At 50.4% G+C, this 25,581-nt stretch overlaps 1 protein-coding gene across 1 annotated transcript in view; it reads left to right on the forward strand.

The window, feature by feature from the left end:
• Positions 1 to 4,440: 4,440 nt before the first annotated feature.
• TAFA3 (TAFA chemokine like family member 3) overlaps positions 4,441 to 25,581 on the forward strand; it is a 60,400-nt gene continuing 39,259 nt past the window's right edge. The window contains exons 1-4 of the mRNA XM_044914344.1: positions 4,441 to 4,555; positions 5,220 to 5,369; positions 6,224 to 6,348; positions 14,857 to 14,899. Of these exons, the coding sequence (XP_044770279.1) occupies positions 4,441 to 4,555; positions 5,220 to 5,369; positions 6,224 to 6,348; positions 14,857 to 14,899 (433 nt within the window). The remainder of the gene's footprint in view (positions 4,556 to 5,219; positions 5,370 to 6,223; positions 6,349 to 14,856; positions 14,900 to 25,581) is intronic.

Raw genomic sequence — 25,581 nt, forward strand, 5'->3', positions numbered from 1 at the left:
CTTGTAAGGGAAAAGTGGTGCTGAGTCCAAAGAGACCAGTTCCTAAGGCAGCTATCAGGGAATTGATCAGTACATCTCCAGAGACACCTCCTACCCCAGGCACTGTCCAAATGGGGACAAGGCCCTGTGGCCCTAATGCAAGTCAGGGTAGCCCTCAGGAATCGCTGGCACCGAGTCCATGGTTGGGACTCCATCTCTGGGCTCTGTGGGCAGAATGCTCCCTGAACATAACCCTCTCTGTTCCTGAGCTAAAATGTGCCCCCAGAAGGGGTGGCTTTCCTCGCCGCTTCCAAATAAAAATCTCACACTGGTCATTCAGGTATTTTTTTTTTAATATTTATTTATTTATTTATTTGAGACAGAGAGAGAGAGAGCATGAGCTGGGGGGAGGGGAGGTGCAGAGGGAGAGGGAGAAGCAGACTCCCCACTGAGCAGAGAGCCCAATGCCCAGCTTGATCCCAGGACCCTGAGATCATGACCTGAGCCAAAGGCAGATGCTTAACCGAATGAGCCACTCAGGTGACCCTTCATTCAGGTCTTTAGGCTTGCTGTAATTATACCTACACTTCAGGCAGAGACAGCCAGAAAAATAGAAGTCACAAGAAAAGAAAAACAAATCAGATCCAAAGGCCCATAGAGTGGCAAAGGCAAACGGAGGTAAAGACCATGCTGCTGCTATGGGTGTTTCCCTCCTGTTTAAGAAAAACTGGAACCAGCTCTCAGATAAATGGCATAAACAACAACAGCAAGCCAAGACTGATGAAAAAATATAACATCCTGGCTATTTTTATTACTCAGTGTTTCTGGGGCAGTTGGCTTACCACTTCTCTGTGTCACCCTGCTCCCTAATACCTGCTCTTCACAGCACCCACCATGATGTGGCTACAATTAGGCCACAGAGCCAGGACAGAAAGATCCCTAGCTCCAGCACCAGATGGTCAGTGGGGATGTCAACAGCAAATAAAAAACAATTTTTAGATTTTATTTAATTTGTATTTAAACTTAAATAACCACATAGGACTAGTGGCTATCCTACTGGATAGTGCAGTTCTAGAATCTTCAAGACTCCAAACCCTTGGGGGTCTTGGCAATCCCTCCTCACACGCAGCCCCCTCCCACCCCAGAAGCCACAAGGCGGAGAGTTTTGAGGGACCTTTTTGGGTTAGCCCGGCCTGCACCAGGGAGACGTTCACCCGGACTGCGGACAGCACGGCGGGACCGGCAGGCGTCTCCTCGCTCTTCTGGCCTCGGCCGCCAGGGGCCGCTGCGCGCGTCTGTGCCCGCCCGCCCCGCCGAGCGCACTGCGCGGCGCCCGGAGCTGTCCGGGAGGAGGCGGCGGGGGCTGGCGGAGCGGGGACGGCCCCCGGCGACAGGGAGGCGGCGGCGGCTGCGCGCTCCCTGGCCTGCCGGCGGGAGCCTTAGAAACACCCCGGCTGAGCCTTGCAGAGCTGGCCGGGCGGGCCAGGAGTTCCCCGTGCCCAGGGCGGGGTCGGGCAAGACCGTGATGCCAGTTTGGCCGAAGCCCCGCCGCCTCGGGGACCCGGCGGCAACTTGGTGAGGGACACGGGGCTCCTGACTTGACAGCACCCGAGCCGGCTGCTCCCGCCTGAAGTCCGCCTTTCGGAGTCTTGGTGCGGGACTCAGAGGTAAGTGGGCACCGCCGTGGGGCGGGTAGATCCTGCGGCTGGGGGTCCAGAAATTTGGAGCAGTGAGTGGGCGCCGGAGGGGGCCGGGAGAAGGCAGGGAAACTTAAAGCTTCTCGCGGTCCACATCCTCAACTCCACGCTGGCATGCTGTCTGCTAACTCAGCTTCCCCATACCTTGCATTTAGGTTTGGGGAAAATAGGCTGGTAAACTGAGGCAGGAGTGTGGAACCCCAGAACAAACCCCAGAAGCTTCCTTTTCCCCTTCTCCCTGAGGGAGGGAATAGAATGCCTGAGGACTCAGCCCAAAAGCACACCCCCCATTTTTTGGGTCTTGGGGTTCATGGGAGAGCTGGGTTGGCGCGTGTGGCAGCTCAGAGGGAAAAGGGATGAGGACTGCCTGAGAGAAGACAGAGCTGTATTTGAAATGATCAAAATGAAGGTTCCTGAAGGGGACAGGGAGAGGAGATACCTACTCAGAAAAGAGATACATCTCGAAGGCTGGGAAGCTCTTGCCCGTGGAACACTCCCATCTGTGCGGTATTGGCACCACTTCCTGCATCTGTCCGCCTAGTCCTCTCTGGGCCCCACCATCCTACCTGCTTCATGCTTCAGCTCTACCTCCCTTTGGAGGCTGAGAGAAGAGAGGTCGTCGGGAGAAATGGAGAAGCTGTTGGGCTGGAGCCCCTGAGGCTAGGGACCGGGAGGCACCCCATTCTAGCCCTCCGGAATGGAAATAGGGGTGAGGGTGGCAGAATGGAGCCAGCTCTGCTCCAGTCCGGGACACAGATGCAGTGGGGATAGGAAGTGGAGGCAAAAGGATTCAAGACCTCAGGGTCTTTTCCAGGGGCCTCTTGGAGCAGCATTTTGTCAGATCCTGCTCAGGAATCCTTCCCTGGCCTTCAGCTCCCTCCCAAGGCCAGAACCCTGATAGCGTGGATTACTAGACACATCCCCACTATCGGCCCTGCTTCACTCCTGGGACAGAGGAATCCTCAGGCTACTCTTCCCGGGCTAGCTGCCCTGTGTGTTCGCAGAGTCTGCAAGGCAGAGGACAGCCTCTGCCCCCCACCCTGCACCTTGAAGAACAGCTTCAGAATTGGGCTCTACTCCATTGTACCTTTTGTCCTCACCCAGGCTCTCCCTCACTTCTGCAGGGCCATGGACTCCCTCTGTCCCTGGCAACCCCCCAAGAATCTTTCCTACTTGTCTAGGTGGGGTGAATCTGAGGCCTGTGGATGAACAGACAGAAGCTGAAAGATCCCCAAAAAGGTGAGTGAGGAGAAAGCTGAAGGGGTGACAGTTGAGGGCGGGTGGTGGTGACAGAGATTAAGCACCCTATCCAAGGTCCCGGCATTTGGTTTGGTCTCTGGTGTTCCCAGGACTGCTGACGCCTGAGGGACTCCAGCGATGTCCCAAGGGGCCAGTCGTGCAGCCGAGGGGGGGTGGTCCAGACTCCTGGTATGCCTGGGCAGCCCCCTGCTGCTCTCTGCCTCTGCTTCCTTGGAATCCCCTGTTTCTAGCTCGTCCTCTGAGATAGATGGGAGGCCTGACCCATCAAGGATAGAGGAAGAGAACCAAGGAGAAGCCAAAGTAGTGGGGTAGGAATAGGACAGGCTTCTGGGCTCTGGGCTCTGCCACCCACGTGCTCCCTGGCCTGGGGCAGTCATTTGACTTCTATTAGCCCTGGTGTCGTTTCTTCTTTTCTAAATTTAAATTTGTTAAAATTGAATTGCTATTACATTCCTATAGTTCAGTTCAACCCTCCTCCCCCCAGTAAAAAGCAACAGGGAGAAAGATTAAGTCTCCCTTCTACCCCCATCTCTGAGTGAACCGGTTCCCCTTCTTGGTGGCAATCAATGTTACTAGGTTTTCTTTGGTACGTTTTCCAGAGCTAGCTTATGCATATTTAAGCAACATATATAATCCCTCCCTTTTATGCATTTTCTACACACCATCCTGCACTTTGTGTTTGTTTATTTGTTTTCCCCTTAATGGTGGCTTATCGTTAGAGATCTTTGCACGCCTCAGTACGTAAAGCATTTCCTCCTTCTATTTTACAGCGGCCTGGATGTAACTGCATTTGCACAGATGCTCCACGGATGTATTTAGCCAGTCCTTTATTGGTGCTTGTTTAAGTTGTCGCCAGGCTTTTTGAGGATCAGTTTGCTCATCTGTGGGTACAAATAATCCCACTTTGTAGGACAGTTGTGAGGGCCGCAAGAGCATGTATGTGACGCGCCTGGGTCAAGTGCTCAACAAATGGGGGTCAGCAGTATTGTTCCTCCCGTGGCACAGCCCTCCAAGGGACCATGTTGGGTTCATCCTTCAAGACCCTCTTAGGGGGCGCCTGGGTGGCTCAGTCATTAAGCGGCTGCCTTCGGCTCAGGTCATGATCCCAGGGTCCTGGGATCGAGCCCCGCATCGGGCTCCCTGCTCAGCGGGAAGCCTGCTTCTCCCTCTCCCACTCCCCCTGCTTGTGTTCCCTCTCTCGCTGTCTCTCTCTCTGTGTCAAATAAATAAATAAAATCTTAAAAAAAAAAAAAAAAAAGACGCTCTTAAATGGCATCTCCCCTACAAAGCTGTCTGTGGCTTTCCCGACCAGGCAGTCTCCCTGCTCCCTTTCCTACCACGGCACTCACCACTTTGTATGGTGAGCTTGTGCCAGGCGGAGAGCCCCTAGGGATGAGGTGTGCATCCTGCCCACTTCTGGGCCTCCCAGAGCGCATGGTGCTGGGGCCGGGTGCTGGGGAGCTCCTGCTCAGCCTTGAGCCGGCTGTGTGCTTCTCTCGGCAGGATGCGTGAGAGGACCTCTCAGAACTGGAGTACGGGCCACTGGCTGCTGGTACTTTCCCTGGCCTGCCTGTGGACCCGCCTTGCCTCAGCTTCCTTGCAGCCGCCAACTCCCACAGGTTTGGGCGAGGAGGCAGAGCCTGGGGGAGGGTTTCCTGGGATGCCGGCAGAGCTGGGCACCGCCCCACCCCATTTCACAGCAGGCAGATCTCCAAGGCCAGGTAAGATGCAGATTCTAGGGGTTCTGGCTCCTTCTCTGTTTTTCACCCAGGAAAATCTGCCCCACTCTGCGATCCCAGCCCAGAGAAAGTGTGGGCAGACCTGTGGCTCACCTTTCCTTCCAGGCCAGAAGGTGTTCTGCAGGGAGAGAGGCCCTGGGGTGGAGGCTTAAGTGTAGCCTCCTGGCCTAATTCTGTGGTTTTCCTTCTGGGATGGCTAAAGCCTGTGTAAGCGGATGATCCTCCCCACGCAATGTAAGCCCCCAGGGCCCTTGCCCTCACCCGGAAGAGGCCAGAGGAAGTGGGGCCTGGTGGGGAATTCCACCTTTTTTCTGCCCAAGGGCCAGGCTCTGCCAAAGAGGGATGAGCGTGGCCTAACTGGGGCAGAAGGAAGGATAGGGCGCAGGAGGATTTCGTTTCCTCCTCCTCCCCTGCAGTTGGCCATCCTTTGAACACCCCGCCCCTTGGCTGGGAGGAGGGCCCAAGAACAAGCAGGGCAGGTGGGAGGGGAGCAGGGCTGCCGGGCAGTGTGGGCTGGGCCCCTGACCTTGTCTGGTCGCTCCAGTCCTGGTGAAACAGGGCACCTGCGAGGTGATTGCTGCTCATCGCTGCTGCAACCGGAACCGCATCGAGGAGCGCTCCCAGACTGTCCAGTGCTCTTGCTTTTCTGGCCAGGTGGCGGGCACCACGCGGACAAAGCCCTCCTGCGTGGACGGTGAGTGAGAGGCCGGGCCCCGAGTGAGAGGCCGGGCCCCGGCGGGGAGGGCCCAATCACAGAGATAAGAAGGCCTGTCCAGGCCGCACCATCTGCTCGGGATGCAATTTCATACCAGCCCAGGGCTTTTGGGATCAGTCTCAAATGATGGGTAACCTCTGGGGGGAGGAGGGCAGATGGGGACCATCCCCGCTTCATAGATAAGGAGAGGGCCTGATCTGCTCTGCCCTCCCTCTTATCCACACTCCTTGCCTAACGGTAGACATTCTGTCACTTGAATCTTCTCTCCCAAACATGGCGTCAGACGTTGACCTCTTCACCTCCTGCTCCTCCACCGGCCTCTTACACGCAGCCCCCTCTCATTCTTCGGTGGCCTTCACGTGGACACACATGTGTCACTCACACCCACCTCTCTCTCACGATCCCACCCATGCTCGTGAGCTCACACTCACGTGGCAGGACTATAAACGTGCCCGCTTGTGCTCACGCGCATGCCTGCTTTGCACTCCTGGCCTGGGGTGCGCACTTGCTCACATACACCAGGTGGGAATGTTGAAGATCATACCCCTCTGCTGACCGGAGGGCTCCTTCGAGAACTTGCCCTGCCTTCTCCCCGTGCTGTCTTTGGTGACGTGTAGGGATCAGTGGGATCGAATGTGATATGGTGTGTGCCCCAGCCTCAGCCCGAGACTGCCTTTCTGGGCAGCCAGGAGTCAGGGAAGACAGGGGAATGCAGGACCCAAAGCCAGTGGTGTGCAAACTCGCCCTTCATTCTGCACGGACTTCCTGCCCTTGACTGCACTCTGTCCTCGAGGACAGCTTAGAGCTGCCCTCACTGCCCCCTGCTCCCACAGCCTCCATTGTCCTGCAGAAGTGGTGGTGTCAGATGGAGCCCTGCCTGCCGGGGGAGGAGTGCAAAGTGCTCCCGGATCTGTCAGGATGGAGCTGCAGCAGCGGACACAAAGTCAAAACCACCAAGGTATCCGGGGATGGCCACTCCATCCCACCCTACTCTTCCCCCTTCACATGGGGTGGGACAGAGGGGGGCACAGGAGCCGGGGGGTCTAGGAGATCCATGTCCCAAGGTGAGATCCATGACTACGTGGGCACATGCCTGGCTGGACAGTCCCTCTGGACTGTCTCCACTCTGGGGACCGGAGTTAGGGCCTCAGGATTTGAAATCTGATGTGTCCTGGGCTAATCCCTGATGCTCCATATGCCTTGGTTTCCTCTTCTCCCTAGGGTGAGTTTGTCTCCCAGAAAATGCCAGGTCCATAAGAACAAGGTAGAGAATTAGGAAATGGTCCAGATAATTTGGAGGGGCATCTGTGCGGGGGGGCGGGGGGGAGCCTCTCCGCCCGCCCACCCCTGCCTCAGACCCCGCCCCAACCCCCAGGATTAACTCCCTACAGCTCACACCCATCTTCCACTCACTTTATTATCTTATTTCGACGGCACCCAAGAGGATTATTACTTTCGTGGTTCGCTGCCTGCTCCAGGGAACAAGGGGTAATTAAAATTTTATCAAACTCGTTAGCAATTCCATGTGTGTCATAGCTAATCAGTGGCATGGTTCTGCCATCACCCTTTGAACAGAGGAGTGACACTTGGGGCAAGGCAGAACTCTGCCTCCTGCCCTCCCTTTCCACCACCATACAGAGCAAACAAGCAGACACGTAAACAGAGAAGAGAAGGCAGCCTTCAGGGCTCTGAAGAGAGCCACATATTTGGAGAGCACAGAACAGAAGGAGCTACAGCAAGAAAAAGTGGCGAGCTTCCTATCTGCAAGCAGGCAAGGGAGACAGCCATTCTGAGTGTGGTTAAGACCAGAAGACAGTGAGACCCACCACAGGGCTTGTGACATTTGTCACTGTTTTATAGGTTTGGGTTGGTTGCCCATAGATCGCTGTGCTTGCAGTTTGGGTGACCACTCTGAGGCAAGCAGTGGTGAGGTGTGCTGATTTATGTTTGTGTAGGCCAAGCCAGCCAGGCTCTCCCCGTCTGCACTGCTTTAGGGCTAGGGGATCAGCATCAATGACCTTCATATGACCTATATCTCCTGGGGAGTCTTGGGCATTCCCTTCTCCAGCCTTCCCCCATTGCCTGCTCTCTAGGTCACACGATAGTTCTTGGGGTCACGGCCTGGACAGGACAGTTTGACCGAGCCATGGACTGAAGAATGGTATTGTTATCAGCCAACAAAAGTGGAGATTCACTTACCTGGACACACACCCTGTGCCAAGTGCAGAATCACTCTTTCCAGGGGCATTTCAATTGAGTTGCTCAGCAGATAAGGACAGATCTCCGGCCACATACCTAGTGTTGTGCTGGGTTCTCCTGGGGGACCCAGAAGAAGGTCAAGATACAATTCCTGCCCTTGAGGAATGTCCAGTCAAGTTGGAGAGTTGTTGAAAGACAATTGAGCTAATTGACATTAAAGATATGGGACTGTGTACAGCTTCTGGACCATATGCTGTGGGCACGTTGGGGGTACGAGGGTGAGACTCCCACAGCCCTTCAGCCACCCCCTCACCACAAGGCACGAAGACAAGACGTCACATTCACCACCCGCCACCTCCCTCCCTCATGTCAGTCCGAACACCCAGCAAGCTGTCAACATGCTGAAGGAAAACCTCTCCTCCCTGAGAGACCAGCTGTATCTCATTTGCTTGGGACTGGGTTGACTTGGGGAAGGAAAGCCAATGTGAAGCCAGACAACTTTCCAGCAAAGCTCTGCGGAGGTGTGGCCTAGTTTGGGCTATTCATTGGGAATGGGATGGACAGGACCTTAAAATCGCCCCCATCCAAGGACCTCAGGTTTTTGTTTATTTGCTTATTTTAACAGATGAGGAAGCTGAGTCCCAAAGAGGTAAGATGACTTGCCCCAGATCTTCCAGTTTGGGCTTCCAAATCTCTAAGGCCTTTGGCTTAACCTGGATATGGGATTCAACTTGGGCCTTCCATATTATTTGTAGCTCAAGAACAGGAACCTGCAAAGGACTGGCAGGATAGCAGCAACATTTTTCTTGGGAGACTCTAGATCAGGTCCCTGTTACCTGAAGTAATCCAGAATACTTATATGCCAGCATGTGGGACCACTGGATCTCTACTCTGCCCTCAGCCCCCCAGATTACTACCAGGCCCCATGACAGCCAGAGATCACTCACCCCAGTTACACCCGGGGCGCTCTGAGCTGGCAGCTCCTTTGTGTCTAGTCTGACACATCTCTTCCGGAGTGCTTAAGCTGAATGGAACTCTCAGAAGCTCTGGCTCCAGGAGAGGCTCTGGGTGGAGTCCAGGGCTGGTCACAGTCCTCTCCCTTCCAAGGCCCTGCTGGGTAGTAGGGGAGGCCTTGCAGGGCTGGATGGAGCCTCTGTCCAGGATTGAGGGTTGGCAGAGTCAGACCGACCCAGGCTTCAGGGACTCAGAGACAGGGGCTAGTTGGATATCTCATCAGTAAAAGAATTATAGGCTCAGTGACTGCTAGGATCAGCTGGGATCAGCTGGGATCAGCTGGGATCACCAGGATCACAGCGTGTGTGTGGAGGGTGTGGAGCCTGAAGGGAGGGGTATCAGTAGAGACCACCAGGACAATGCTGAATTCTGACACACACACCCCCACCCCCATGATTGGCTGAGGCTGAATCTCAGCCCCTCCCTGCTTCTTTCTCTTCTTCCCCAAGCAGCAGAACCAAGACTGTTCACCCCACTCGAAGGTTTTTCTTCTCGTTTTTGTTTAGTTCTGGTTTGGGTAATGGGGGGGAAAATGATGCCAGCTTCTCACTCGATTGTCAATATCAGAACTCTGCCAACTTTGAATCTCTGCACACAGTGGGGTCAGGGAGTGGGGTAGTTAAGGAGTAGGTCAGAGGTTGTCATCTCTTTCTCTTCCTTTAAGACTGCGGAATGGACAAAGGGGTTTGGCAAACTTTCTGGAAAGGGCCAGGTAGCAATTATTTTAGGCTTTACAGGCCATATACAGTCTCTGACATGTTTTTCTTTGTTGTTGTGTTTTGTTTTATTTTGTTTTTTAAAAAAGCCTTTTAAAAATGTAACAACCATTCTTAGCTCCAGGGCTGTACAAAACCAGACCCCAGGCTGTTTTTGGAAGGTTGCCAGTCCCAGTGAACCTTTGAAGGCAGGCCTTCTATGCAGGTTGGCGCTGCCTCCCAGCCTCCCAGCCTCCCAGCCTCCTGGCCTGCCTTCGGTGCAGTGGGAACCTGAGTGTGAGGGCTGGGTTGGGTTTTGTTTTCCTTCTAATGCTCCTTGAGAGATTGGTGAGTGAATTATTTAGGCTACAAATGAGGCAGCTTTAGCAGAGTCAGACAATAAAGGCCTGCTCTCCTGGAGGCCAGGATGTGGGCTTCTCCACTCCCTCCGCATCCCTTGAGACTGTGTCCAAGAAAGCGGGGGAGGGTGCCAGCCCCCTGCCCATCTGCTGCATCCACGAGCCGCTGGGCTATGAGCTGGGGGAGCCTGAGAGAGTGGGGATGATGCTGTATAAATTCCCCCCACGGCCCCCACCTCAGCTGCCAACCACCACCAGCCCCTGCCTCAGCCAGAGTCCTGGTTCCCTGATCCTCCCTGAGGTCTCTCACCTCTGCTTGCAGAGAAAGCCTCTTTCCTCTGGCACATGCTGGAATTTGCTTCCATTTCCTCATGACCTACTCATACATTTATTTGGTGGGCTTTGAGAGGTGTCCTTTATGTGGCCAGGAGAGCTCCATACAACACAGGAGGGACTGGTGGAGAAGAGAAAGCCTCCTACCTCCAACCGTAGCTCCCTAGGGTCCTGTTTCCAACGAGTCAATATTTGTGCCCATTTTGTAGCTACTTCAATGGCCGTTTAGGAACGCAAGTTAATTTTCCTGGAGCATAGGGGTCCTGGAGTCATTTGTCAGTGGGCTGGGTTCTCAGATTCTCTCAGGTTAGCTGGTATCTCCACCCCCTCAGCTGTGAAGGTTGCCAAGTACCAGAGATCATGTGGTTAATTTCTGTGACCTCCTGGCAGTTTCATTAAGGTCTGTGAGTGACACTGTAATTAATGGCCCCTGACAGCTGCCTCAAGTTGAGGCTGCAGCTTCCTAAAATCACAAGCTTAGAGCTAGAAGGGATTTTAGAGATCAGTTAGCCAACTCTCTCATTTGACAGATGAGGAAAGGGAAGCTCAGAGAGGTTAGGTGATTGGCTCAAAGTCACACAGCAAGGTGGTGGTATGTCCTACCTAGTGATCCAGATGAGTGTTCTTTGCTGTACATTGCCTCTGTACTCCAATACAGATGAGGAACCTGAATGAAACCAGGATTTTTAGCAAGGATGGATGTGAAAGAGTCTCATTCTAAAATCTCCAAACCCCGTGGGTGCAAGGGGACAGAATGAAGAAGAATGGGAAGCATTTAGGGATATATATGCAGAAAGAGAAAAATAAAGACAAAAAGGAGGGATTGAGAAAACTCGTTCAGAAGAACATCAAAATACCAAAGCACAACACAAAATAATTAGAAGAAAACTGATGCCACACCCAAAACAGTGGATTTTTGTCCTTTCTGAAGGAGGTAAAATGGAGCCCCTATCAACGTTTGGAAGACCTGTGAAGCCAGTTTTGATGGCTTGTGTCTTCTTTAGATTCTAGTGTGGGGGTCGGCAAACTAAGGCCCATGGGCTGAATCTGGCCCACTGACTGTTTTTGCAAATAAAGTTTTATTGGAACATAACTGTACTCATTGGTTTGTTATTGTCTAGGACTACTTCCCTGCTGGGACAGCAGTTGAGTCACTGTAAAGAGACCATAAGGCCCAGAAGGCCTAAAATATTTACTATCAGACCCTTTCTAGAAAACTTTTGCCAATCCCTGCCCTCGTGTTTAAATTGAACCTTTCTCAGTATGTGCCTACAATCTGGAAAATGATGACTCGACGCTGTATTTCTGGGTTTGGAATTTCTTGGAGGCCGTGCCTGTGTTGGGGAACTAACAACCAAAGGAATGAAGACATAAAGACTAGGAGGCCAAGAGAAAGACTTGAAGCAGATAAATGCTTCCTTAATACGTTATCGCACCCCAGATCAGCTCAGTTTATTTTTTCCAAGTTCATGTAACTTCTACTTTTAAACTCAGGGAAAGTAACTGCGTGTGCACCTCTGAGTAAAGATGTGACTGTATACACACATGCTGCTGGTATTTCTGTGCATCTGTGGATTTGAGTATCTCCACGCCCACAAACAAGGCTAATATTCACAATATAGAAATGCCAGATTAGCACAGAGACTGACTAATCAAGACAGAGGCCAGCCTGGATGTCTTCCAGGGCGCACTGGCTACCCGGGGCTCAGCGCACGAGGTCACGTTCCCACTCCATCTACTGTGACTGAGATGGGACTTCAGAACAGGAGAGGGCTCATTGCTCTCTTCCCCCACTGTGAACAGCTAAGCTGGTTCCTGACCTCCTGGGACTTGTGATTTGTCACTGAGTGTGGGTTATGGATCTGGGTGTGTGCATGCGTACAGAAGCTACTGGACTCCGATGGCTGTAAACATTGTATTTGGAAGAGACATGTAGATGAGGCATAAGGAGGGCCAGGCAACTACCTTTTAAGCCTTACATGAGGGTACAAACTCCTTTTCAGTCTGGCTTAGGGGGAGAGGGTTCCAACCATTTCAAAGGTGGGATTGATTCACATGTTTGACCATCCACCATCACCTCTGTTAGTGAATGTCTATCTTGTGTCAAGCACCGTGTTAGGCTCTTTCTATAGGTAACAGTATGTTAAATGGAACATTTCCCATCTCAAAATTTGGGCAGAGGGCCCAAAGATCAGGGAAAGAAAGATAGGTATCAACTATTCTCCACTACCACCACATTCTAAATCAAGATGGTGGACTATTTCTGCAGATTTGGAAAAGGGGTGATCAATAGTCCATTACCCACGTCCAGACTGTATAAGAGAGTTCAAGTGGAAAACCAGGTGGTAGTGAAAATCTGTCTGGAGAAGGTTGCCACTCCTCCCTCCCCCAGCCAAGGGGAAGGTTAGGTGTTGATTCTTTCTTACTATACCCTACTTAGGGGGATTGCAGAAAAGAACTCCAAGAGCTTGACTTGAATCGATTGGACAGTGGGGCACAGAGGGACTCAGGCCTGAAAATGATCTGGAAGCCAGTGGCTACGGTTTCCTGGCCTGGATAGTGAGCCCAGAGAACTCTCTTGGGAGCAAGCTGCACATCCAGATTTTAGTGGAGCACAGATGTTTGCCTGTTTTCTGAGGGCCTGTGTGGACTGCCCAAGAAGGCTGCCTAGAAGGGAGAGGTAGCCCCAACTGGCAAAGACTGCCACAAGTCCTGGGGCTGAGAGGGAGTCCTAGATGGCCAGTGGGAGGAGGTAGTGCCCATAAGTGGGACATACCAGCAACAGGGCATCTTCCAGAAAACTGGTGACAGTGTTCCAGAAGACAATGCCCAAATCCTGAGATGGAAAAGAGACTTAGAGAAACTCATAGACATGAAACAATTTGCTCACTATCAGGCAGCTAATACATGGCGTGTGGTGGTTTTGTACTGTGTTGATTTGGGTAAGCTGAAACTATATTTCCCAGAATTCTCTTCCCTAGAGTGCTGAAGTTAGAAGGCAGAGAAGTGCATCAGTGGCAATTATTCTCTGAAGGTTGTCATGGTTAGAGGTGCCAGCAGGTCCCAGGCTATATACTCACTTTCCCTCGCTCCACATCAAACTTTTCCTTTTTCTTTCTCTCTTTTTTTTTAAAGTAGGCCCCATGCTCAGCGTGGGGCCCAAAGCGGGGCTTGAACTCATGACCCCGAGATCAAGACCTGAGCTGAGATCAAGAGTTGGATGCTTAACCGAATGAGCCACCCAGGTGACCTCATATCAAGCTTTTCTTAGCAAATCTCAGCCCTTCTGACCAACAGCAACCCCAGGCCAACCTCCAGATACAGAGGCAACAGCCTTCCATGTAAACTCCACCAACTCTCTAGATCCTGCTCTAACAACTGGACATGCCTGATTTCCGAAGGCTGATTAGTATCTTTTCTCTGATCCTCCAACTTCTCCATTCAGCTGCATATTTCCCCAGTTTCTCCAAAAATGTAGAAGGCCTTTTTCCTCTAATAAATCCCTTATTACACAATACTGCTACTGTTTCTCCTTTCCTGATCGAACCCTGGTTAACACTATTAGGGTCATTATCAAATCAATCTCAAATATATTACACGTAGTAGAAATGATTCCGGAGGAATAGAACCTTAAGGATAGGAATCTTGAGTTAATACGGTTAGATTTAAAGGCATTAATGAGGGCTGCCTGGGTGGCTCAGTCGTTAAGCATCTGCCTTCGGCTCAGGTCATGATCCCAGGGTCCTGGGATCGAGCCCCGCATCGGGCTCCCTGCTCCGCGGGAAGCCTGCTTCTCCCTCTCCCATTCCCCCTGTTTGTATTCCCTCTTTTGCTGTGTCTCTCTCTGTGAAATAAATAAATAAAATCTATAAAGGCATTAATGACCCTATTGCCAAGGGTAAAGGTGACATGTGACTATGGCACACAGTGGCAAGACAGGTACATTAATTGTCACCTAAACTCACCTGGAATCACCTACCTATAGAAGGTAAGGCTCTGGGTGACCAAGTAGTTGCTACCACTGAACAATATAATGGAGATAAAGAATACAATAGGGTTAGTCGGCTGCTTCCAAGTGCACTCAAGAACGTGGTGAAAGAAAACTATGAGCTCAGGGCTTTAAATTCCCAACTCAAGACATAGGTAAGGGAGCAGGATTGTTCTGTGATTGCCTTAAAATAAACCTGTATTTCCTGTAGCTGCAGGGTTGAGATTTCTGAAAACCGAACTCAAAGTAGCCAGGTGGCAGTCTCTACTTCCATTTTAATGGAATCATTTTGGTGTGCCCTGCTGGAGACATTCTTGTCTTGGGAATGAATCCCTCTAAACCAGCGGTGCCCAAGGCTTTAGGAGCAAGAAGTAGCATTTTGCTAATGAATCATTAGAGATAGGTATGAGAAGAACCGCTTCCATTTCCACCCCATATTGGTTCACTAACACATGCAATGAGGGCTATAATGGTGGGATACGTCAAGAAGAAGCCTCTAGAATGGCCTGTACCTACCAAAATGGTAAGCCCAAAGCAATATCGTTCCTGGAGATATTGCAGAGATGAACGTCACCGTCAGAACTTGAAGGATGTAGGAATGGTGATTATCCTCTTTCAACTCACCTGTTTGTCCTGTGTGGCATACAGATGGATTTGGGGGAATAACAGTGGATTGTCATAAACTTAATTAGGCTGACTCAATTTCAGCTTCTATTCCAGACATGATTTCTCTAGTGAAGCAAAGACATCCCTTGCACCTGTTATTCAGCTATTGGTCTGGCAAATGTCGTTTATTTACACCTGTTAGTAAAGATCACCAGAAGCATTTAACTTTCAACTGGTAGGGCCAGCCATACACCTTCACTCTCCTTCCTCAGGGCTTTGTCAACCACACGGATGCCATCGTGCTGGATGGACCTGGTGAGTGGGAATTAGCGAGTACTCTAGACACTTTGGTAAGACCCATGCATGCAGGATGGTGTGAAATAAATCCTACAGAAATTAGGGAGCTTGCCACCCTGGTAAATTTTCCAGGAGCCTGGTGACTGGGGACATGACAAAACATCTCTGCTCAGATGAAAGACAAGTTGCTGCCTTTGGCTTCTCCTACCAGTAAGGAAGAGGTACAATGCTTAGTGGGCCTCTTTGGATTTCAAAAATAACATGTTCTTCATTTGGGCATGCTGCTCTCACTAATTTGTCAGAAAAGTCAAAAGTCTTCCAGCTTTGAGCAGGATCCAGAACAAGAGAAGTCTCTGCAAAAAAAAGTATAGGCTGCTGTACCAACTTATCCGCCCCTTGGGCCATACTGACTGTCACATCCGATGGTGCTTGAAGTGTCTGGTACCATATGGAGCCACAGACACTGTGTAGAGCCCTTGGTAGCCTCTGAAGATGAATCAGAGTAAACCCTTAGGGTTACAGATCAAACTATGCCTTTCTCTTCAGATAACTAGTTTCCTTTTGATAGCTTCCAGCATTTATTGGACGCTACTAGAGATTGAATGTTTCACTGTGAATCACCATGTTACCGATGACCTGAGCTGCCCATCATAAACAGGGTGTTCTTTGGCCACAAAGCCATAAAGATGAGCATTCACAGCAGTATTCCCTTATCGGTGGAAAAGGTATGTATACATGATTGGACTTGAGCAAGGCTTAAAGGCAAAAGGAGTTGCATGAACAAGTGCCTCAGATTCCCACGGCTCTTACTTCTACTAAACTGCCTCCTCTTTCTCAACCCATGCCTATGGTCTCACAAGAAGTTCTCTATGACCAGTTGACTGAGGAACAAAAAAAGGCTGACCTGCTTTACTGATGGTTCTGCACGGATGAGTTGGTTCTGCATGATTTGAATTATTTTGGGTACCACCTGAAGGTGGAGAGCTGACTCACTACTGCCCCACTCAGAGGGGACTCTTAAGTCTTCCCAGTATGCAGAAATTTGAGTGGTACACATAATTGCTCATTTTGCCTGGAAGGAGAGATGGCCAGAGGTATAGATAGACCCTAAAGAAAGGGGGTGTGTGTCCTATGGCTAAAGGTCTGACTTTTAGTTCAGAGTCTTGGAGGGACTGTATTTGGGAGCTTGGTGATATGGATGATGGGGAAGAGGTAGGTGGCTGAACCATTCTGAACTGACACAAAGTGTGAAAATATTCATATTTTACTTGAGTGTTCACCAAAGTGCAACCTCATTGGAGGAGGCTCTTAATAGTCAAGACATCAAGATGCCATATTCTTTCCCTGCCCATTTTCCAGGGTGAGCAGCCAGCCGCCTGGTGATAGGTCGGTTATATTGGAACTCTTCCATAATGGAAGGGGCAGTGCTTCTTCTCACAAGTAGATACTTACTGTGAACATGGAGTTTCCTTCCCTGTTCACATGCTTCGGCCAAAAGCACCATCCAGAGACTTATAGAATATCTTATTTATTGTCATGGTATTCCACTAAGTATAGCTTCTGACCAAGGAACTCATTTAGCAGCAAATGAAACATGGTAATGGGCTCATGATCATAGAATTCACAGAATTCATAGAATTACAATGTGCCTGATCACCTTAAACTAAATGGCCTGAAGGAAAGGTAGAACGATCTTTTGGACATTCGGTGACAACACGAGTTGAGTGCCAACACTGGGCAGGGTAATGTCCCCCAGTATGCTGTATATGCCCCCCCCCCCAGTGATCAACCAATATATAGTGCTGGTTTCTTCCATAGCCAGGATCATGAATCTGAAAATCAAGGGGTTAAAATGGGAATGGCTCCTCCCATTGTTACTCCTAGTGACCCACTAGGGAAATGTTTGCTTTCCAGACCCTCAACTGTGGGCTCTTCTGGTTTTGAAAATAACTTATCTGCCTAGGTTAAAACATGTTAATATTGATATTTTTAAGTGATTGTATTAGGTGAGGTGTTTGCTGAAAGCAAAGAGAATATGGAAAGAATACTAGAGAATCAGTTAAAAACACTAGCTTTGACCACATGACCAGATATAGCAATGAAGACTGTAGTGTTTACAAGTATTTCTTCTTTACATTAATATGAGTGTATTAATGTAAATGCTAACCAATTACTTCCTTCTCTTTTCTCACTCATGAAAGTGACCAGGACTATTTACTACCTGAAAGCAACCAGAAAAACACACAGAAGTTGCCCAAGATTTCATCCAGAACCACAAAAATGAGTCCACATGTTGAGGTTAAAGGTGAAGGCATGATAAAGAATAAAAGTGTTTCTGGGGTGCCTGGGTGGCTCAGTCCGTTCATTAAACTTCTGCCTTCAGCTTAGGTCATGATCCCAGGGTCCTAGAATGGAGTCCTGCATCGGGCTCCCTGCTCAGCTGTGGAGTCTGCTTCTCTCCCTCTCCTTCTGCCCCTCCCCCATTCTTGTGCACTCTCTCTCTCTCACTCTCTCTCAAATAAATAAAATCTTAAAAAAAAAAAAAGAAAAGAAAAAACTAAAACGTTTTCTACTTGGAGTACCTGGGTGGCTCAGTCAGTGCCTCCAACTCTTCATTTCAGCCCAGGTCATGATCTGAGGGTTGTGAGGTTGAGCCCCCCGTCGGGCTCACACATCGGGCATGGAATCTGCTTGGGGTTCTCTCTCTTTCTCTCCTTCTGCCCCTCCCCACTCTTTAAAAAAAGTGTTTCCTGCTTGAGTCCTACCACAACATTATAATTCAATAAACTGGCTTCACATAACCTTGAATCAGTTAATCTCCACAAGACCCTGTGACATGTTATTGATAGCAATGTACAGATGCAAAAGCTCAGAAAGGGAAAAAAGTCTGAGGGCCTTCATTAACTGTCTCACTGGCTGGGAATTCAGGACCAGGAAAAAGCACATGCTAAGTGAGAATTGAGGGGCAGACATTTTTTATGTGAATTGTCTCATTTAATCCTCACAACAATTCCATAAGGTGGGTATTACTATTATGATTTTACAGACAAGGACTCTAAACTCAGAGAGGTTAAGTAATTTGCCAGAGATCACACAGGATGAAAAAGCCAAATAGGGTTTGAACCCACATCTGCTCAGCTCTAAAGCTCATATATATATATATATTTTTAGATTTATTCATTTATTTTAGAGAGAGAGCCGGAGGAGGGGCAGAGCGAGAGAATCTACAAGCAGACTCCCCGCTGAGCAGGAGCCTTATCTCAGGCTGGATCCCAAAACCCATGAGATCATGACCTCAGCTGAAACAGAAAGTCAGTGGCTCAACCGACTGAGCCACCCAGGTGTGCCCGAAAGCTCATATTCTTGCAGCACACATGGATTGTGTTCTGGCCATCTCCTCCAGGACTGAGTTGCCCAGAGTCCAAATGCTCTACCGTTAATGCTTAGAAAAGATGGGAGGGGTTGAGGGATGAACTGGGTAATAAGTGTCATGATAGATGTGTATTCTCTGTGCTATAGTAGAAACTATTTAGAAAAGAAACTAAACCCAGCATAAGGAAGGCATCCTGAGGACCAAGTCTTTAAGGGTGAATGGGAATCAGCCAAGTAAAAAGTGTGTGTGTCTGTGTGTCTGTGTGTCTGTGTGTGTCTGTGTGTCATGTCTACAAAGGCCAAGGGGAAAGCATTTATAAAGGAGGAAGGCTTGAGATGAGTTCAAGTAAGTAGCTAGCTGTGGCTGGAATATAAGAGGTAAGGAGACACTGTGAGAGACGAGGCTGAAAATTGACCAAGGGTGAGCTCAGAAAGAAGCTGGCTGCCGTGTAGTCTGAGTTGTGTCTCATGACAACAGAGAAACTCGCAAGGTCCTAGGCTAGGGCAGAAGCAGGTTGCCACATTAGAGATAGGACTGTCAGGCCAGATGCTGGGGTGAATATACAGACAGAGAAACCAGTTAGTAGCTTGGCAATAATCCATAAAAGAAGTAATAAGGCCTTGAGCGAAAAGCAGTGGTTGCCTGGGGGTCCAGAGGGAGGAGGGAGGAAGATGGAGATATTATCAAGCTCTGAGATCTCTCTCCATTCCCTAACGGATGTTTGCCTTTTTTCTCTCCCACAATCAGGAGTGCGTGCCCGCACCCCACCCATGCACCAGACAGGTGACTGCCTCTGCGCTGTTTGAGAACCCAGCATCCCGACCTGCTGCCCTCCCCAAGGCCTGTAACCCCTCCACTGGAGTCGCCTTCTGGGCAGTATACAGACAAAAGGATACATTTACTAAGCACGCATTGGTACTTTTGGTTACTGATGTTTTAAGGGGCCATCATTCAAAATTTGGCTAACTGCAAGGAAAGGCTAGAGGATGCGTTTGGAGATGGACTGTGGCAACTGCAGGGGACCAGATACCTAGGAATTGGCGGTCAAGAGGGCAGGCCACACTGCCTCGGAGGGACAGGCTATTTAGGGTGGGCCTTTGGGCTTGCGGCAGGTTTGGCACGTTGGTCTCTCTTTCACTCTAGCACACGGTTACGTTTCTCTTTGGCTTCTTTTTATGCACATGGATTCCCAGACCCAGCTTGATCTATTCCAGCCAGAGCCTGGTCGGAGCCCCGGGAGGCACGTGATGGAGCATCTCCTGTTTTTTGAAGAGGGTTGGGAGGTGGACGCTGAAAAGCTGTTGGTAGCTGGCCAAACGAGGGCTGTCGGGACCTCTCAGAGCTCCTGCAGACAACGAATTGCAGGAGCAACGGAAGCTGCCCCAAGTCCCGCTTTGCACCCTCCCTAAGGGCTCCTTCTCTGCCTAAGACAAAGCCATGAGGCCTTGATGGCCATGGCCCTGAGGATAAGAGCGCTGAATTTTTCTCCTTGGGACTGATACCTGGGCAGTCTTCAAGGCTGGAAGGTCGAGGTCGCTCCCACGCGGCGAGGTCTCTTTCGCGCTCTTTGCCAGCTCCCAGGTGCGCGCTAGGACGCCGGCCACCAGCGAAGGAGATGTGCAAACATTGTTTGCTTTCAATTGCTGATTTTTAAACATTAAGCTGCTTAGTAAGCCTATTGAACATCAACAATCTTTACAGTTAAATCTTTTAATTAAGTTTACAAGGAAACGGTTACAATTGAAGACATTAGTTAGATGTTCCAGAGGGGAAGGAGCGGAGGTGAAGTGGGGGGTCGGGGTGTAGGGGTGTGTGTGTGTGTGTGTTGGGATGTGTGTTGGGATGTGTGCCGGACTGGGGGAGGGAGGCGCGTCTCCGCGGTGAGTAGTGCGGGCAGCCGCGGCGGGGTGGGGAGGGTCTCGGCGGTGGCGCCGCGGGAGCCCTGGAGCGCGCAGACTTGGGGGGCGTCTGGAAGACGCGCCTCAGTGGGGCAGGAGTGGGGCGCAGCGTGCCCGAAAGCTCTAGGCGATTCCGAGCCGCGGAGTCGCGTCCCGAGTGAGCCCCGACGCCGATTAGCGGGTCGACCAGCCAGAGCGGGTCACCTCCCGGGCGGGGTGCTCCCCCCAGGGAAGCATCTCCTTTCCGACCCGGCCCCCCTCAGGCGGTTCGCCTGCCTGGCTCCTGCCTGCCCGCGGGGCCGGTGGCCTGCAGCGGACGGCGTGCTCGCGCGGGTCCCGCCGAGTCGGGTGCATCCAGGTCTCGGGACGCCACGGTGCCATCCCGAGGCCTCTGGGACGCGAGGGCGGGGTCCCCGCCGCGGGGACAGGCTCTCCGAGTCCGCTGGGCGCATCCCGCCTCCGCGCGATGGTGGCCAGAGCTGGCGGGCGGCGGCGCGTGTCATTGAGAGGCCTGGCCCTGCGCGGTTGGCGGCGCAACACCCCATGCGGCCGGCTTGGCCTCGGCCCCCCGCCCCTCGCCGCCCATCCCCTCCTCCGGCCTGCCTTTGGGACCGAACTTGTGCCCCCTCTGCCTGCTCAGTGGCCGTGTTAACTCTTGGGTCACTCTGGAGGACGGGCCCTGTGGCACTCGGAGAAAGTCTCAGACAGAGAGGCCCCGGGGCCCTGTGGGAGCAAATGGAGGGGTACAAAAGGTAAAGCCCAATGGAATGCTGCGCTTCCTTAATTTTTAAAAAAAGATTTTATTAATTTATTTGAGAGAGAGAGCGCGAGAGAACACAAGCAGGGGGAGCGGCAGGGGGAGAGGGAGAAGCCGACTCCCCGCTGAGCAGGGAGCCAGATGCGGGACTCGATCCCAGGACCCTGGGATGGACTCCGGGGCCCTGGGATCGTGACCCTAGCCCAAAGCAGACGCTTAACCCACTAAACCACCCAGGCGCTCCAAATGCACCCATTTTAAATGGACATTTTGATGAGGTTTGACACGTTTGTATACCACTACCCTGACCAAGATACAGAACATTTTCATCCGCTCAAAAGTTCCCTTGTGCCCTGTCCCTGGCCACCCTTCCCCCCGCCCCTCATACCTGGGCTCCAGGCAACCCTACAAACATAGATTGTATGTTTGTATTTCCCAGGATTTCATATATATGGAATCATACAGTATGAACTCTTCTGTGTCTGACTTCTTTCACTCAGGGTAATGTTGAGAATCCTCCCTATTGCTGGAAGGATCAGTAGTTTACTCCTTTTGATTGCTGAGTGATAGTCTATCCACCGGTTGTAGTGCAATTTGTTTAATCCTTTCTCTTGTCTGTAGACATTTGGACTTCTTCCCAGTTTTTGGCTATTTTGAATTAAGCTGTTATGAACATTTGAACCAGTCTGTGTGCACCTATGATTTCCTTTTTCTTGGCTAAATACCTAGAAATAGAATTGCTGGGTCATATGGAAAATGACTTTTTAATCTTGTAAGAAGCTACCAAACTGGTTGAGACACTTTACAATCTCACCAGGAGCATATGAACATTCTAGTCATCTCCACATATTCACCAACACTTGGTATTGTAAGCCTTTTAAATTTTAGTTATTCTACTAGGTGTCCTGTTGCGTCTTATTCTATTTTTAGATTTTATTTCTCTAATAAGTAATGATGCTTAGCACCTTTTCATGTGCCCATTCTTAAAATTCATAAACCTTCTTTACTGCAGTGTCTGTTCAAATCTTTTGATCCTTTCTGTCAGGTCATTTGTTTTATATTATTGAGCTGTAGAAATTTTTAAATATATATTTCAGATATGTTTTGCATTATTTTCTCTCAGTCTGTGGCTTGTCTTTACATTTTCTTAACTCTATGTTTCAAAGAGTAAAGTTTTAGTTTTGTTTGTTTAATCTCTACACCCAACATGGGGCTTGAACTCACAATCCGAGATCAGAGTCACGTGCTCTACTGACTGAGCCAGCCAGGCACCCCTAACGTTTTAGTTTTGATGAAGTCCAATGATCATCATTTTCTTTTACGGTTTGTGATTGTTGGGTCCTACCTAAGAAATCTTTTGCCTTATGCAAGGCTGCATGGATTTTTCTCCTTTGTTTTTTTATTCTGAATTATGAGTTTTAGCTGTTACGTCTGGATCTATAACTCATTTCAAGTTACGTTTTTTAAAATTATTTTTTAAAAGATTTTATTTATTTATTGGAGACAGAGAGGGAGAGAGAGAGAGAATGAGTGGTGGGGAGGGGCAGAGAGAGAGGGAGAAGCAGACTCCCTGCAGAGCAGGGAGCCCGACACAGGATTTGATCCCAGGACCCTGAGATCATGACCTGAGCCGAAGGCAGATGCTTAACTGACTGAGCCACCCAGGCACCCCTCAAGTTAAGTTTTATATATGGTGTGAAGTAGGGGTTGAAGTTCATTTTCTCCTATATAGATATCCCATTATTCCAGCACCATTTGTTGAAAGGACTTCTCTTTCCCTATTGAATTACTTCGGCACTTGCAGCCAGCCTTTAAGATGGCCCCTAATGAATACCTTCTGCATTGCAGCCCATGTGCGGTCTTCTCCCACACACAACCTGGCTGATCACTGCAACCAATACAATATTTGTCTTTGTCTGTTTAGGCTAGTGTCATAAAACTACCAGAGCAGGATGGCTTAAAGAGCAGAAATTTATTTCTCACAGTTCTGGAGGCTGGAAAGCCCAATATAAAGGTGCCAGCTGACTCAGTTCTTGGCGAGAGCCCTCTTCCCGGTTTGCAGATGGACGCCTCCTTGCTATATCCTCATATGATGTGGCAAGGAAACAGCTCTCTCCTGTCTTCTCTTATTTATAAAGGCACTAATCGCTTTCACAAAGGCTCCACCCTCAGGACCTAATTACCTCTCAAAGGCCTCACCTCCAAATACTATTGCTTTGAGGATTAGGGCTTCAACATATGAATTTTGGGAGGATGTAAACCTTCAGTGCATAGCAATACTGCAGAAATGATGGAGCTTTTTTTCATAAGTATTCTTTATGAGACTGAGGATGTGCTCTTCTATTCCTAGTATGCTGAGAAATTTTATCCTGAATGGGTGCTGAATTTCGTCAAATGCTTTTATGCACCTATTGAGATGATTATATAGCTTTCCTTTTTTAGTTGACTGATATGGTAGATTAATGATTGATTTTTGAATGTTAAACCAATTTCACACCATTCCTGGGTGGCACCCATTTGATCATGATGTATTTTTCTTTCTATACATTGTTGGATTTGATGTGCTCCTATTTTGTTAAGGATTTTTACATCTGTGTTCATGAGTGATCTTGGTCTGCAGTTTTCTTCTGTTATGTCTTTGTCTAGTTTTGGAACCAGCAGCCCCATGTTGACAAAGTTATTCCCTAAGGAGAGGGAGCACCACGAGGGGCTCAGAGAGCAGTGGGAAAGAGACCAAGAATCAGAGAGGACTTCAGCAGCCTCTCCCGAGAGCCACGTTGCCTGGAGGCATACGTGTCCCTACGATGGGCACCCTTGGGCAGCACATTTCTGCTCTGGACCGGGAGACCTTGTCTGAGAAGTGAATGGCCAGTGAGAGGATTGGTCCCATGGCTCCTCTAGACGGATGCCCCCATGGTTGGTCTTCATGGCTGTTGCTGGTTGCAGATACACTTGCTCCAGATCCCCCCTCCACTCTTGCACCTGTCGCAGTGTGCCTCCATCCTGAGTCCTGACCTCCTTCAGCCTCTAGCAAGGGCTTCTGGAACAGCCTAGGTCTCAGGCTTCCAGAGGGGGCTCTGCTTGACTTGCCTACATAGAGGAAGTAAACTTGTGGCTCATCCAAGAGGCAGTGAAGTGCAGTGGGTCAGATTGTGGCCTGGGAGCCAGGCCATGGGGCTTTGAACCAGGTCCCATTGATAAGGAAAATCTGTGTCCTAAGATGGCCGACCCAGCCAGCAAGAGAGTCCCAGTCCTTGCCCCGGGGCTCTTCCGGGGTCTTCTCCCTGCTCTGCTTCCCGCACGCACCAATCTGGGTCCTCCTCCCTCCCTGCCCTGCTTTGTGCACCCACCAAAAGTGCCAAGTATGCGGAAGTAGAAGTGTATAAATTGCCCCCTTTGTGCTCAGGGCTCAGAGCTTTGGAGACCACTCTCCTCTGAGCCCGCTGGCAGTAAATAAACCTCCTATTCTCCAAGATCTCTGGGTGCCGCTTGGTTCTTCTGTCGGCCGATCCGGTCCAGGTTCCAGAACACCATTACTTACGAACTGAGTGTCCTTGGTCAAGTTATTTAACCTCACAGTGTCTCCGTTTCCTCTTTGATACAGTAAAGCTAAGAATGGAACATTCCCAGTGATGTTACAAGGAACATACACGTCTGTGTAGAGCAACTGGCATGAAATAAGTATTTGCTGCTCTTGTCTGCTGGGCTGGGAGAAGGTAGGGCTGGGGATGTGGGCTGAAGGGAGGGTGCAGTCCCTCCAAAGAATAAACACCACATTTAGGTTCCTGTTCTGCAACAGTTCCTCCTGTCCCTGGATCAGGGAAAATGAAATTGCTCTGAAATGAATACACAGATGAAGGGCCTAAGAATGGAGTTTCATTCGAGGGGAAATTAGTCTCTGGCAGATAGTTCATTATAGGGGATGCAGATGGAGCAGGGTGGCCCATCTGGTTCCACCTCCGCCTCCTCCTCCCTCCCCGGGCCCTCTCATTTTCCCAAGTGGCTCCTCTGAAGCAAACCCCCATCTTCCTCCTGCCTCCCACCCCCACCTTCAGGCCAGTGTCCAGGGTTGATGCTGCCCTCCATCACCCGCTGGCCCGATATCTACTGCACATGTCCTTGGGTGGCCTCTGGGGCATTATATATGTGCTTGGAGGTGGGGACCTGTCCCCTGTCTGACCAGGAGGACCCTGGGAGGAAAAACAGCTTCTTTCTCCCTCCCCAAGGTCATTTACACAGATGGGAGGGGTGCTCGTGGGAGCAGAGGAATAATTTCCATTATTTCCCAGCTCACCACTTTCTGTGTGCTAGTCCTCCCCGGGGTTGTGGATTAGGGGGATCGGGGGCGGGGAGACAGAGGGAGAGAGCGCCATTATGGCATTCTGACCCAGGCAGAGGAGAGGGGAGGACAGGAGAGGAGAGAGAGTGAGGCCCAGTGGGAACATGTAGAAACCATCAAAACTGAAGCAGGTAAACAGGCAGGCTTAGCTTCCAAAAAGTCTCTGTGTCACTAAAGGTGACAGAGGACCCACGGAGCTCCAGGGGCCCCTGCTCACTCTGGGGCCCATAGCCAGCCCTGGGCTCAGAGGAGGGCACTGGAAGCATGCCACCTCTCAGGCTCATGAGAAGCCCCACCCCAGTCTTTCTGTTCTCCACTGACTGCGGGGTAGGG

The sequence above is a fragment of the Neomonachus schauinslandi genome, chromosome 4, assembly GCF_002201575.2.
Source record: "Neomonachus schauinslandi chromosome 4, ASM220157v2, whole genome shotgun sequence".
NCBI lineage: Eukaryota > Metazoa > Chordata > Mammalia > Carnivora > Phocidae > Neomonachus > Neomonachus schauinslandi.